The sequence below is a fragment of the Lycium ferocissimum genome, chromosome 12, assembly GCF_029784015.1.
Source record: "Lycium ferocissimum isolate CSIRO_LF1 chromosome 12, AGI_CSIRO_Lferr_CH_V1, whole genome shotgun sequence".
Lineage (NCBI taxonomy): Eukaryota > Viridiplantae > Streptophyta > Magnoliopsida > Solanales > Solanaceae > Lycium > Lycium ferocissimum.
This window is the reverse complement of record NC_081353.1, coordinates 39,143,115-39,159,143: the sequence shown is the minus strand read 5'-3', so window position 1 is coordinate 39,159,143 and position 16,029 is coordinate 39,143,115. Positions and strand designations below refer to the sequence as shown.

Sequence of the window (16,029 nt, the reverse complement as noted above, 5' to 3'; positions counted from 1 at the left end):
GGGAAAAAAATTAGGTATTGTAAATCATCAAATTCAAATGGATTAGAACTTGTAATCAATTTACTATTCACGCTTAGTTGTATATACTTTTCTAACTTTTATTTTCTTATAATCAATATATAGATAAAGTTTAATTCCTTTATTCTTCTTAAAAAGCAGGTAATCAACAAAAAAAAATTCAAGAAAAATTAATTCGTTTTGTAATTTTGTGTATTAAAAACATGGTCTTCCCTTTCACAAACAATAAATGTTTATTGGTATCTAACTCTTAACTTTTTACTTCATTATAAAGTTGAATTCTAGTGGTTTCATAATTTTCTTCTTGATTAAAATCTAAAAAAGGTAAATAAATAAGGAAATACGAACCTGAAAAAAATACAAAACTAATTCCATCTGGCCCAAATCAAGTATCAAATTGTATGAATCTTTTTTTTTTTCTTTTTAATTTTGGCTTTTTTTTTTTTTTTCTCCTTTCCTTCTCCCTTCTTTTTATATATCTTTTTTTCCTTTTCTTACTTCCATTTCTTCTACTCTAACTCGTTTCTTTTGAAAGTTTCTTCAAAATTCAACATACTGCATTAAATAGAGAGATTATTCACAAGAACTTAAACCAAAATTTCAAGCTTCAGTCTCTTTCAGAAATTAAAAAAATTGAAAAAAACTATAAAAGTGGATATTTCCTTTTAAATAAGAATACCAGTGTTATTTTAAAAAATTATATAGGTTGACGGAGGGGAAGATGCTTGTTCCCATGGCGAGTGAATTTTATGAAAGACCTCGTGATTAATAAAAAAATTATAAAAGTAGATTTTCCCCCCCATCATATTGACAAGAGGAGAGTTGCAACTTATGGTACTTTTTGTCTAATTTATGGATATCTAAATTTAGATTTCAAAATATTGAGTTATTTATGATAATTTGTCAAATTGACTATCAATAAGCGAAAAGTATCACATAAATTGAGACGAAGGGAGTAATATTTTTTTGGTTCCTAAATATTTGAAAAAAAAGTAGTATCAAAGTATACAACCATTTGCATTATCATTCAAACATAAGGGAAATAATAATAATAATAATAATAATAATAATAATAATAATAATAATAATAATAATAATAATAATAATAATAATAATAATAATAATAATAATAATAACAACAACAATTCTTTCATCAACATACTCCTGTTGCAGCCTATAAACAGAAAATAATTTGGTCTCAATTGAAACAGTAAAGAGTCCACAAATAAGAACCAAACCTCTCTCTCAATTATTCTTACAAAGTAATTTTAGTTTTCTCACCGAACTATTCACAAAAATATCACAAACTTATCAAATGAACCAAATTAATTATAAAAAATAAGACAGAAACAGAAAGATATACATTAAAAATACATACTACTGTAACATTTCCTCTTACAGTTTGTAACATCATAGATGAAATAGCCGCATTATACAAATTATCTCTTCATTATGCAGTCCTCCAATCATAATCATCTATAACTGTTCTTGATTTGTAGGTAATTCTTGTAAGCAAGCTGATAATCTTAAATCCATATTGAAGATTATATTTGTTTCCCTAACTCTATATTGGAGTGCATACATTAGAGGCTCAAACTATGAAATGTGAAAATAAATTGAGAAGGAAATAGAACGTAGAAAGGAAGGTTCTTTCTTACTTTTTGTAAATGGTGCCATATTCTGTTTTGGTGGAGTAAAGTAAAACCTTCATCAAATTCCATTATATAGCTATTTTCTTGTGGGAGAGAGGGAAATGTCAAGTGTTTTTTCTTTTCTATAATAATAATTAATAATTCTAGTGCACTATTGATAAGTAAGAAAGTTAATTGGTATTTAATGAGTTTGAAGGTTACTGAGGAAGTAAATACGGGAGTTTAATATGAAAATAAATACCACAAATGGGAGAGAGAAAGAAGTGAGTAATGGAAATTTAATAACCACGTAAATACTATAAAGTGGAGAGACAAACGGACTCAAAATGCTATTCTGACATTAATTAGGCCAAAATACTCTACCTAAATAGTGTCACCTACATGGCCTCTACGTTAGAAAACATTTTAATTAGAAGGAAATTAATAAGTCACTTTTGAACTTTTTAATATAGCACATAAATGGTGAAAAAATGTCAAAAAAAAGGAGAAAAAAGATAAAAGATAATAATCCGAAATAAAGTGGTATAACATCATCTTTGATTTTAATTTATATTATATATAGATTTGTACTAAAATGGTGGGATTAGCTATCCCATATGAAAGGTGGGATAACTAATCCCTTGAGATATTTGGATCCCAACACATTTAATATTCTTATTTATCCCATCCCACCAACCAAACGACCCCTTATTTCTTGAAAGTTGTAAAATTTGTATTTAAAAAACAGCAATCAATATTTTAAAAACATCTCAAATTCGAAAAAGAAAAAAAAGACTTAAAAATTAGAAAGAAAATACATGACTTAGTGATCAATGAACAGTGCAAACTTTGGAGATAAGAACACAAATCCAACTAAAAACAAAAACAAACATTCTGAAGTTTTGGTGCGCAATTCAGCGTTTATGCTAGTTAAATGTAGCAGGCTAGCAGCTGCCTAATAACTCACTGAATGCACGCACACAATTTCAAACACGTCAAGTGTGCCCTGGACTCACTGTGGTCCGCCCCTCTACCTTTCTCTACTTAATTACCAAGCTTTTGTCAGAGACAATGTTCTATGTACTCACTAATAGGAACATAGACATTAGATTCTACCACCAAAGTATTTAGCGTCCTTATAAGATGGTTTGGAATTGGATATAAAGCCTTTCCCCAAAAGAGCCCTACGCCGCGCAAATCCAAATATTTCTTTTTAAAATTTGACACCGGGTGGGAAACCCAACACAAAAAATAAAGACATTAGACTCTAATATATTTTAGTAGACCCTTCACAGTAAGAGAAAATGAACTGCCAAGTACTTTAGCACTCATGATGCATAATAATTTCCAGAAAGATATTGGCTGCTTCAGAACGCATCGGATTAGATAAGGAACATATAAATTGCAGGCACAATCAATTTATTGAACCATACATGCAGGCAAAGCAAAATTAGCAGGAAATAAAAGGTTGACGAAAGACGAATTTTTTTTTTGAGGAAGAACAATATAATCCTTAACACCACATAACTGGGAAAAATGGCTTCCCTTAACAGAACACAGACTACTTGAGACTTCAAATGTCTTAACACCATAACGTTAACCTACACAACTAATTATGGTTTGAAAACCTAGATAATACACAGCATGGCATACTACATAAACAAACTAGACAACTACATTCTTGCAAACTAGATAATAGATTCGTAACCTAGAATAGAACCCCTATGGGCTATGACATCTAAAAGCTTCTCGAAAAATCTCCATTTCTCACACTGGAAAAAGATCTTGTTAACAATTCCCGATTTCACAAAGGGTGAATCCAAATAGTGCAGGTGCAATCAAGCGCGTGCTCTCTTGTTGCTGCTGGTGCAAGATGGGTATCCATAAAATATAGCTAACAGCTTATTTTAAACACGGAGAACCATAGACATATGTCACATGAATCCAGATTAGATTAGTTTTCTGGAAAAGCCCCACATAGCGTTTCTCCTTGTTCATCATCTGGGTGCCCATCTTCTCCTCGTCTTTATTTATCTTCCATACTTAGACGTTGCTTATTTTCTCTATTTAGATCATAAATGAAACGTTTTATGTGATTTTTAATGAAAATAATACTATCAAAGTAACAGTATTGAATGGAAGGGAATAGGTTTCAGGACGGGTTTAATTATGTTCAATAAACAAGGACTCAGTGAGTTGGTCATATTTTGTAATAATCCGAAATAGGTTGTGGAATTATTTTAGATGGCCTGTCTATTAAATCTGAAGAAGAATGGTGCATAAGTTAGCCTATTTAATCTCCAGTTGGAAAAGCTATTAACATTTAGTTCATAAGTTGAAACACGTAAAGCCTACGTACAAGTGAGATAAGGGCCAGAACAGACTTAGAACGTTATTGGAGAAAGTGCATTTAATATAATAAAATATCCAGCCACATCTCAAGAAAGGCTCTCTTATTTCATGAAAGTTGATTCAAAATTAATGTATTTAAAAAACAGCATAAAATCAGACATTGGAAAAATCTCAAATTCGAAAAAAAAAAAAAGTCCAAATTAAAAATTAGAAAAAGATATAATCACTTAGTGACTCAAAGAACATGTTGCAAACTTTGGAGATAAAAGAAAAGGCAAATTCAACTGTAAAAAGGTACCATGATGACTAACATTCCCAAGTTTTGGTGCTGCTGTGATTTGACATTGATGACTTGTCTTTTGATTGTTTCTTGGCTGTCCCAGACACAACCTCAAAAATTGTAGGGAGATCATTTATCATATTGAACAATCTTCTCCTGCAACTCAAGATAAAAAGAGCCACTTAGACGATATGCCAAAGCTTATTTTAGAAATAAAAGCACCTCATCTCAGCCGGTCACTCCCACTCAAGAGTTCAAACCCAAGAAGTTACACCCTTGCTCTTACAGTTGCAAAAATAAGGAATAATTAAGTACTCCCTCGGTCCCAATTTATGTGACATTTTTGTTTCCCGAGAGTCAATTTGACTAATTTTTAAAGCTAAATTGGATTAAATAAACTCATTATTTTAAAATTAAAATTTATATATTCAAAAACTATACGAAAAGTACTATAAGTTGAATTCTTGTCGTGTCACTATGATGAAAAAAATACATTTTCAAATATTGGTCAAACTTTACATAATTTAAATCTCGAAAAATGAAAAGTGCCACATAACTTGGGACAGAAGGAGTAAACGACTGGAGTCAGCAGATATCCGACACCATAGAGCTGGAAAACAGAGCAGGAGTCACTCTAAAAATTACTCAATAGAAACCATAAATTGCATCAGTTTAATTACAGCATAATATGAAATAGTAGAAAAGAGATAGGAAAGGAACTAGCTACAAGGTAAAGGTTTGTAATTTAAGTTACCACATACTCACAAGTCACACCATTGTGTTTATCAGTGCCACATACTCATACATCATATCAGATGAACCGACAGAGAAATATGACAAGGCACGAAAGCACATTAGTAAGTTGAGATAGGCGTAGAAATCACCTCTTAATTTGTAACTTTGAAAATTTTGCTGAGACAGAGTAGCAACATTTAGGAAAGACAAAATTTCATTTGAGGAAGAACAAATATAAGTCTACAGAGAATTAAAAAAAAAAAAAAACAAAACTGAGAAACATACCTATCCTCTATCAAACCCAAATCTAGACTAATAAAAGGCTTCAAATGTCACTATAAGACCAGGACAGCCAGTCCTTCTCTTACATGCCATCTAAGTTTATGGTTTCAGGAAACCTGGGGTACTTCACAGCATGGTAAATTGACTTCCACTGTTCACTGGGAAACAAACTAGACAGGTTTACATTGTTGCAATTGATTGAGAATAAAAACATAGTTTTAGAGTTATGTAAAAACAACCCTATGGGCTATGACATGCAATCACAAAAAGCATCTGAAAAATCTGAAATATTGGAAGAAACTAGAAGGAAACCTTGGAAAAAGATCAAGATATGGATGCAAGTGCAACTATAACCATGAGTTTTAGCAAAGATTTAAACAATAATCAAGTTATCAAGTCATAACACTCCAACAAGAGAACTGAAGTTGTCAAGCGCGTGCTCTCGCCAAAGGCGAGAGGCTGGTGCAAGATGGGCCTTTTTTTGGCTGTGATATGCCTTTCAAAAAGCCCTAATGGGCTATGGCGAGGCGAGGATTTTAACACGACTTGCCTTTAAAAAAAAAAAGCATATTAAAAGATGTCAGGACTTAAATCCAAACTTATTTACAACTTTGTGTCAGCAGCTGGGTTTTTTTTGGGCCCCACCTCTCTTCTCCTTGTTTTCATCATCTCTTTCTCCTTCTACTTTTTCTTCAGTTCCTCTTCTTTCTTCTTCTTGAATACTTCTGCTTCTTCTTCTGTTCTTCACGTTGTGTCTTCTTTTTTCAGATCAGAAAATGCTCAGTAATTCACCTGGCAGTTTTTTTTTCCTTCTTCTATTCTCTTCTTCTTTTTCTGTTTTTTCTCCTCTGTTTTTTTCCCCTCTGGACAGTTTTTTTCTCCTCTGTTTTTAACTCTGTTTTTTTTTCCTCAACTCACCAGTGAGGCAGTGGTTGTTTTGTCATATTTTTTCTGTTCAAATAATTGTTTAGGTTTTTTGTTATACAGTTATAAACCTGTTCAAATTCAATGGAATCTGACACTAGCAAAAAAGACATAGGTGGCATAAGTTAGCCAAAAGATTCATTTAATGTATCTTTTGGAAAACTTTAACAAGCGGAAAACACATAAACAACATTTGACGTACAAAAATGAGAAAAGGTATAATTTGAACAGACTTTAGAAGAAGTTATTGGAGAAAGTGCATTTAAAAATAATAAAATATCCAGTTAATAATCTCTCTGATGAAGATGATGAAATGATGCGATGTCCTGAAAACTCAAAAATGATTCAATGCATCATCCAATAAGCATAAACACATAAAACACTGCATAAAATCAGACAGGTGGAAGAAATCTAACATAGACACCCTGTTAGCAAAGAAACCAAAACGTCCAAATATGAAAAAATAATGCTAGAAAAATTTAATTGTAATCACAAAAGTTTTGATAAATACATTGAGGGGACAATATGTTGAGGAATGAACGCATTATAATCCAAAAATCTAAAAAAAGAGGTGGAGAAAAACTGAGATTATTGAGGAACATAAATTGAAATGGACACCTTTGAGTTCAATTATGATTGGTGCTGCTGGAAAATGACATTGATATTTTGTCTCTCCATTAGGTAGTTGTTTCTTGGCAGTCGATGCTAGTGATGACACAATTCCACCAAGATGTTCAACTTGTTTAGAGAAGACTTTATCAATTGAAAATGTTATACTTCTCCTGCAACTCAAGATAAAAGAGCCGGTGACATGATGACGTGTATGCCTGCTTATTTATTGGAAATAAAAGCACCATCATCTCAATTTGATGTTTGGTCACTCAAATTAAAGAGTTCAAAAAAAAATAGCTCTAACTTTCTCTTACAGTTGCAAAAATGGATTACTTATTACTTAGCTACTAAAATATTCATTTTTGTTTTTCAGAAGTCCATTAAGATACATTTTTACATAGCAATGAGGCCATTGTTGTTGAACATGATGGATTATAATAAACCAAATTATTTTAAAATTAAAATTTATATATTCAAAAACTTTACATGCAAAAGAAAAACTTGAAACTTGTCGTGTCACCCTATGACATGAAAAAAAGGAATTGGGAAAATATTGGTCAACATCTTACTTCTACATCTTTTTGGAATGATGTTGTTAAAACTTAAAGTTGTTCTCCTTTGATAGTAACTTGGTGGATGGAGAAAAAAAACCATCAATGGGCTATATTTATGCAGATGGATCCGACACCATAGAGCTGGAAAACAGAGCAGGAAGCAATATGAGAAAGATTAATCATTGATCGGCGTTGGTAGAAACCATAAATTGCATCAGTTTAATTACAGCATTGTTTGAACTAATTATCAAAGATAGGAAATCAACAGAAGTGTGGGAAGGTAAAGGTTTGTAATTTAAGTTACCACATACTCACAAGTCATCACCATTGTGTTTATGAATGGGACATACTCATACATCATATCAGATGAACCGACAGAGAAATATGACAAGGGTTGAAAGCACATTAGTAAGTTGAGATAGGCTTATTTATAATTATAAACCTCTTAATTTGTAACTTTGAAAATTTTGCTGAGACAGAGTAGCAACATTTAGGAAAGACAAAATTTCATTTGAGCTAATAACAACAGCATACCCAGTGAGCTACAGAGAATTAAAAAAAAAAGAAAAACCGGAAACATACCTATCAGCTCTATCAAACCCAAATCTAGCACCAAAATAAAAGGCAACAGAAAGTAACCACGCATCACTATGCACAGCGACCAAGGACAGCCAGTCCTTCTCTTGCATGCCATCTCGGGCAAAGTTTATCCCCAAAGCAGGCTCAGGAAGCTCTGGGGGTACTTCTTCGGCTGGTAAATTGACTTCCCACTGTTCACTGGGAAATCCATAAAGGCAGAGGTTTTCCTTCTCTGCAATTGATTGAGAATAAAAACATAGTTTTAGCTTCAGACTGAGTTATGTAAAAACAACAAGAGTGTAACGCAAGGCACAGTGCAATCACAAGAAAGCATCTGAAAAATTGAAAATATTGAAAGAAACTGTAGAAGGAAACCTTGGAAATAGCTAGCATCAAGATATGGATGCAAGTGCAACTATAACCATGATCAGTCTTTAGCAAAGATTTAAACAATAATCAAGTTATCATAAGTCATAACACTCCAACAAGAGAACTGATAGCCTTTATCATGCTTAAGAGAGAGGGGAGGGGAGGCTAAGGATCATAGAGTCAAGACCAAAAGAGAAAGTTGGTGGTCAATGAAGTGGGTGCAAACCTATCGAACAAGTCCTAGCGGAGACAAAAGCACTAAGTGATTTCATCCTATCTGCCTAAGCCGTAATGGGTAGAGCCACCCAATACCATGGTGGGAGGTAGCAAATACCTGTGAAATAGTCGAGGTGCGCACAAATTTGCCCCAAGTCCCGAACACAACCGTCATTAAAAGAGGGAGAAAGAGAGAGAGGACCCAAAAGTGAAAGTTATCTATCTTTCTAAAAATAATGGAGAGATGATTCTTTGTAAACTTGTGGAACACAGAGGTTGCTTTGTAGATCTCTGAGATATTTGTGTTGCATAAGTATTTCTAAGATTAAGGATAACATAGGGAACGATCTTGATCAGCTTCTTTTCTCATTGAGGTAGTGTTTTGTCATAATTCACAAGTCCATAGTAAAGCTTAACCCAAGTTTAGTAATAAATATTCATATTATGCAAGTTGTCTAAACATGGGTTGGGAGTGAAAGATTAAACATTCAGGGACGAGATATAAAAACAGCTCGGCTCTAGCTTTTGTTGCATTTATGCTGCAAGCACATATGTTCTCTCAACATCACTCCAGCACCACCTATGTGTTTTAAAAGCGAAAAGTGCACAAAATTGACAAGGTTCACGAGGCTTGAAGTGAAAAGCAAGAAATGAAGTTCACGCTTTCTTGAAGTGAAGCGCATAACTCCTTGTAGCATCCAATATGCAATATTGTCGATATTAATCTACTTCTCAAAGTTGAGGACTGTTGCTCGGACTCTCCATAAATGTTGCCACATGCCCACATCAGTGTCGGATTCTCCAAAAATACACTACTTTTGGAATATCCGACACGCACCCGTTTTTGAAGAGTCCGAGCAACATAGGTACCGACCGCTTCCTATTGGAATCACTTTGCATAGCTTCACTCATGAAGCGATATCCCTTTGCTTCGCATAGATTCATCGCTTTAAGCACCAAGCAATGACTTTCAATAAAACTAGCTCCACCAAACAATAACTCAAAAGAAGAAAGAACTGGATGGAAGGTTTTCATCTTGTCATGAATGAGACAAAAACCCTTGTAAATCTTTATCATAGCCAAGAATTCCATTTGCAACAATTTAACTCGAAGCTCCATCAGACTTCAATAAAGAGAATTTTGTTTGAATATGTGAATCAACAATGCTTTATTCACTATAAAAATATGGAAAAAATAGTATAGCCAATTTGAATTACCAAAATATCAGATATTTAAAGCTCTGACACTATTAAAAGAATACATTACAAATGACCTCTCTGGCACTTAGTAAACTACTATTGAGATAGAAACAGCACTCATAAGTGCCACAATTTAACCAAGCTCTGCAACAGCACACTTATAGAAAGGCACTTTAATTTTTACATGCAATAGTCTTAATCCCCGCAAGGTAGTAAACTGAAACAATGAAGTAACTCAAAAAAACTTTGATAATCTGACTATATTGATAATAACATGCGATAATAGGAAGAATAGGCTAAAATTTTATGTGAAGCATAAAACTAACAACTGCACCTACCACCCAACTACCTTAAAAGATCAGCAAAACGCAATAGTATGACGGAAACATTACAGTCTGATATGAAGAACAAAACCAGTAACACCCTGAAATGGCCAAAAAGTAAACATGTACGCCCTCCAGTTCATAACAAGTGTCCAGTTACCCTTTTTGACAGCCCTTAAGAAAACACTAACTCCTAAAAAAATTTAGGTATTTTGAATAAACTACCCTTATTAAATGATATCATAAAAAACTGGAGTAATTTAAAAGACTTCTTAGGGATATGTAAATAAGGGCAAATCTGGAAAAATAAAGTTAATTCCTTATTGATTATGTAAAGCCATAAAGGACACTTATTATGAACCAAAATAAAAAGGCTAAGCAAACACTTATTATGAACCGGAGGGAGCGATTCTTTAGAAAAAAGGGAAATGGACACATGGATATACAAACTAATTGCCAAATCATTAAACAACTTGCACCAGGGCTCCACAACATCCACAAATGCATTTCACAGTTAGATTACAAGTATAATTTTGTTCTGAAAAATATATGGTAATAACAAAAGCCTAACAAAATGAAAAGAACACAACACTCTGATAATAAAAAACAAGACTTTACCTGGGTCGCATTGTTGATAAAATTCTTCAACATCTGCAACAACCCCACATAACAAAAGATCGAATTAATTCCATATAATTGCATGAAACAAAAAATATTGATAAAAAATCAAAAAATAAAAGCCACAAATAAGAAACACTAAACAAAAGGGGCTACATATAAATGGGTAAAATTCTTCAACAACCCCACATAAGAAAAAATTGAATTAAAGCCATATACTTGCATGATACGACAAAATTAGTCCAAAAAAAAAAAAAATCAAGAATCAACCCACAAATAAAAAAGAAACAAAAAGGGGCTACATATAAAAATTCAAGCCATATATTTGCATGAGACCAAAAAAAAAAAAAAAAAGCTAAAAAATACATGAATAAACCCAGAAATAAAAATAAAAACAAAAAGGGCTAATTATAAATGGGTAAAAATTGTGATTTGAGTTGTTTTTAGCCATATATTTGCATGAGTGATGAGACCAAAAAAATGGGTAAAAATTACAAGAATAAAACTATAAACAAAAAAAGAAAAAAAAGGGGTTACATATAAATGTGTAAAAATAGTGAATTTGAGTTGTTTTTATTACCAGTGGTGAGGGGTTACAAATAAAAATTCAAGCCATATACTATCATGAAACCCAAAAAAAAAATGGTAACAAAATCAACAATAAACCCACAAATAAAAACAAAAAACAAAAAGGGCTACATATAAATTGGTAAAATTGTGAATTTGAGTTGTTATTACTCTGTATAAGAAAAGATTCAATTAAAGCCATATACTTGCATGACATCAAAAAAATATACAAGAATAAACCCACAAATAAAAACAAAAACAAAAAGGGGTTACATATAAATGAGTAAAACAGTGAATTTCAGTTTTTATTACCAGTGGTGAGGGCTTTAATAAGTCCACATAAGAAAAAATTGAATTAAAGCCATATACTTGCATGAGCCAACAATAAAAATTGGTTTAAAAAATTCACCACAAATTAAAAAAAAAAAAACAAAACAAAACAAAAAGGGCTACATATAAATGGGTAAAATTCTTCAATATCTGCAACAACCCCACATAATAAAAATTAGAATTAAAGCCATATACTTGCATGAGACCAAAAAAAATATACAAGAATAAAAAAAGAAACAAAAAGGGGTTACATACATAAAAAAGGCTAAAAAATTTCAACATTTTCAACAACCCCACATAAGCAAAGATTGAATTAAAGGCATATACTTGCATGAGACAGAAAAAACAAGAATATGGGTTACATATAAATGAGTAAAATAGTGAATTTGAAGTTGTTTTTTAATTACCAGTAGTGAGGGCTTTAATAAGACCAGCTCTACGACCTTTAAAATCTCTAAATACTTCTTCAACTGTTCTAGGATTGTATTGTTGTGCTCCATCCATTACAAACTTACTATTTTTGGATGAGAGAGAAAGCTAGAGAGAGAAAGAGATTGGAGGGAAAAATGTGAAATTTTTTGGGGGAGACTGAAATTTTTGAGGGGTTTAACATGGAGGGAGGACAAGGGTTTTTTTGTGTGTTGTGTGTGTGAAATGAGATGTTGACTCAAAGTCAACAAATCAAATTTGGGTTTTGTTATAAGGACAAATGTCCAAATTGACTTTTTTTTTTTTTTTTTTTTTTTAATTTCATAGTGTTGTTTGGTAGTTGTATTGAGTTTTGACTAATTTAGATTCACGTCGCTGAGGTCTGTTAGCAGAGAAGTGCTTCATATTCAAAGCTTGAACTCGAAATTTCTAATTAAAAATAAAGGAATCATATCCATTTCGCTAAAGAATTGGTGAGTAATTTAGAGTTTTTACTCTTTAAAGCAACTACGATAAAACTTCTAGGAATTTTCCCTCCAATTCTTTAAGAAAATATTAAATAGTTTCTTTCCAGAGCCCTAGCTAGTAGTTATGCGGCTGTAATGGTGGTGAAGGGGAAATGAAATTTTTGGGAAGACTGAAATTTGAGGGGTTTATAATAGGAAATGAAGGAATCATATTCATTTTGCTAAGTTTTAATGGTGGAGGAATAAATAGAAAGGAGAGATAAAATGGGTTAGAGGTGCTGAGGTAACATGCCACGTGACATCCACCTCATCAAATGACATCTTACGTAGGACTGGATGTCTACCTTAGACAGTTTTAACAGAGGAGGGATATATTTGAACCAATAATATAACGGCAGGGATATATTTGAACTTAAATATAACGAGGGGTATATTTGACCCTTTTCTGATAGTACAGAGGTATAGTTGACACTTTTCCGGAAAAAAATATCTACTTCTGATTTGAATCTCAAAGCCACATAATCAACAAAATATGTTGACATTCAAGGAAATATTCAAAACCACATTATTAGCGGCTTTGGTGAAAATTTAAAACTAGTAAATAGAATCTCGATTTCTAATAGCTTAAAACTTTTTCATAATGTTACATAATCTAGGATAACTGGCTCGAGTGCACGGATAGCTTAGGACTTCCATCTAAGGCATAATTTAATTTTATAAATTTTGTAAATTTAGACACTTCAAAACTACAAAATTGAAATTGAAAATATTTGAAGTTTAATAGGAGGAAAGAGAAGGGTATTTGTGTGAAATGAGTGTTGACTGAAAGTCAACAAATCAGTTGGCTTTCATAGAAGGGGAAATGTCCGAATTGACAGTTGATTTTCAACCTGTTTGACCAGTTTATGTAGTAATTCAACCTTAAAAACATCAAGGATTTTTCTCCTCAACTCTCTAAGTTAAATCTAAGGAAAAATATTATTAAAAAAATTCTTACTTCTAACCATGTATTTACACTAGAATTATTAGGATCTGCTCAGACTCATGATTTAAAGACGACGGAGGCACCACCAAGGATATATACACATTAGTTAAAACATGTCACGCAATACTATTTCATACGATAATTTTATTAAACACACATACAACTATAGCACAAATGTACTTACTTATAAATAAGAATTAAATGATCATGAAATATGTATTTTCAACAGTGTAAAACTTGCCTTGTACATTCTTCAGGTTGTTTAATGATAAAAGGAGTTGCATCTTTTTCTAGAGTTGATCACTCCACAAATCCTTATTGTGATTAGCCTTCTTTTGCAGTAGTATCCAGCAAAAGTATTAGAACATGCAATTATAGAACTAAGCAACACTGAAGATGCAAGATATTTTCTGATAACCAATAAATTAGCAAGTGTAGAATGTTTATGTACACAAACAATAAAACACAACATGGAATCTTTGACCCAAGCAGTTCATTATTTAAACCAATTAACAAATATAATATAGTTTTTTGAAATTTTTTAGAAGTGGTATAAATGTGGGTACCAGTAACGACTTATAATAAATTTTATTCAAAAATTTGAACGGGCAAAATTTTCCAGATTATGTTGAGTGTTAAAAGCTCTGTCGTGTCCGACATAACTTGTGGGATGCTATGCTTATACACATGCCGGGTGAAATGTAAGTTTTGCCAAGCGAAACCTAAATTTATATCGCGCCAAAAATGTTGAAGGGGAAAAATTAAAGACCACAAATTTAAGGGCCGAAAATTAAAGACCACCCCAAAATAGGATCATTTGTGCGAGTGACCCTCGGGCAATTCGCACGAATGCCCCTATTTTGGGGTGGTCTTTAATTTTTGCCCCTCAAATCGTAGGTCTTCAATTTTTTCCCTTCAACACTTTGAGTAATAAAAAAGTGGCCGAAAATGTCCATGACATCGGGAAAAAAAAATCGGGTGTATGACCTATTTTTGTAAGGCAAGGTTCCATAGAAACTATGCCTATTCGGGCAAAGTTACATAGAAATTATGCCTTGTCCGACATAGTTCCGTAGAATACACAGAAACTATGCCTTGCCTGGCATAGTTCTGTAGAAATTAAGTTATTCTACAGAACTATGTCAGACAAAGCACAATTTATATGTAACTTTGCCCGAATAGGCATAGTTCTATGAAACCTTGCCTTGTGATTTTTTTTTCTTTTTTTTGGTTACTCTGCAGGGGATCGAACCCAGAATCTTTGATTTCATAGACCACCGAATAAGGGTACTTTTGCCCATAAATGTTCATTAAATGAGAAGGTGGACAAAAATTAAAGACCAGCGATTTGAGGGGAAAAAAAAATTAAAGACCAGTCCATAGGAAGGGCAATCCGCGCAAATTTTTATTTAAGTGTGTGACATTTTCTTTTACTACTCTGGACTGATTTAAGGTGGAAGGAAGAGAGGGAGAAAAAAAAGAAACAAATCTAAATATCCATAACTGGTAAAGTTGCTGCCATATGGCCAGGACGTCGCGGGTGCAAGCCGCGGAAAGAGCCTCTTGCAAAAATACAGGGTAAGGTTTCCTACAATCAGGGGCGGAGGGAGGAAGGGCTAAGGGACCCCCTTCGGCGGAAAATTACACTGTTTATACATGGTTAAAATTATGTTTTATTTATATATGGTAGACGGTGAACCCTCTTTGGCTTCTTCGTGTGTTTACTTTTTCATATTTTGAACCCCCTTAATGAAAATCCTGGCTTCGCCACTGCCTACAATAGACCCTTCCCAGACCCCATGCAGAACTGAAACTTAGTGCACCAGGCTACCTTTTTTTTTAAAAAACAGAAAACAAATACATAAAGTATAAGATGAATTTCTCCAATTAATAGAGGCATCCAAATGTTATATTTGATTAGTTATAAGTCCCAAATATACTTTCAATCCCATGAAATCTTTGATGTTATTGTTATTTTCTTCATAGTGTTTATCTATACTATTTTGTCATGGCTTCTTTATTTTATTCAATCCTTGTCTAATTTTTTTGTCACGCTTTCTCTTGAGCCGAGGGTCTTTCGAAAACAACCTGCCTACCTTCCAAGGCAAGGGTAAGGTCTGCGAACACTCTACCTAAACCTCACTTATGAAATTACACAGGGTATATTGTTGTTGTTGTCTAGATTGATTTGCAAAGATTTTGGATTTCTACATAGGCGAAGGAATAAAAGATCCTCAATAATGACATAAAATAAGTTTCCGCAAGCATCAGATATCAGTAGTTATTAGATTTTTAGTAGTAATAAAGTACCTTTTATTTTTATTAGTACATATTTCACCAGTATAAGCATCATCATTTGAGCTTCTAAAGGAGTGCTTTTTCTTATTGTAAACACGACTAACCCTCTACAGATACAAAATGGAATATTCCTTTACCAATTACCTTTTAGCACTCCCACCCCTATTACCCCCTGAAAAGAAAGAAAGTAAGCAGTGGTATAGTTGGAGAATATTCATTTTGATTAAAAAAATCATAAATGGAAGTAAGACAATTGATTAA

General features: G+C 32.8%; 1 protein-coding gene across 1 annotated transcript; it reads right to left on the bottom strand.

Moving 5' to 3' along the window:
* Positions 1–4,297: 4,297 nt before the first annotated feature.
* On the bottom strand, positions 4,298–12,251 carry LOC132040480 (PHD finger protein ALFIN-LIKE 4-like). Its single transcript, XM_059431128.1, has 4 exons — positions 11,997–12,251; positions 10,693–10,725; positions 7,971–8,199; positions 4,298–4,437 (listed from the first exon to the last, which is right to left on the bottom strand). The coding sequence occupies exons 1-4, from the start codon at positions 12,091–12,093 to the stop codon at positions 4,308–4,310; spliced, it is 489 nt and encodes a 162-aa protein (XP_059287111.1). The 5' UTR covers positions 12,094–12,251; the 3' UTR covers positions 4,298–4,307.
* Positions 12,252–16,029: the final 3,778 nt, after the last annotated feature.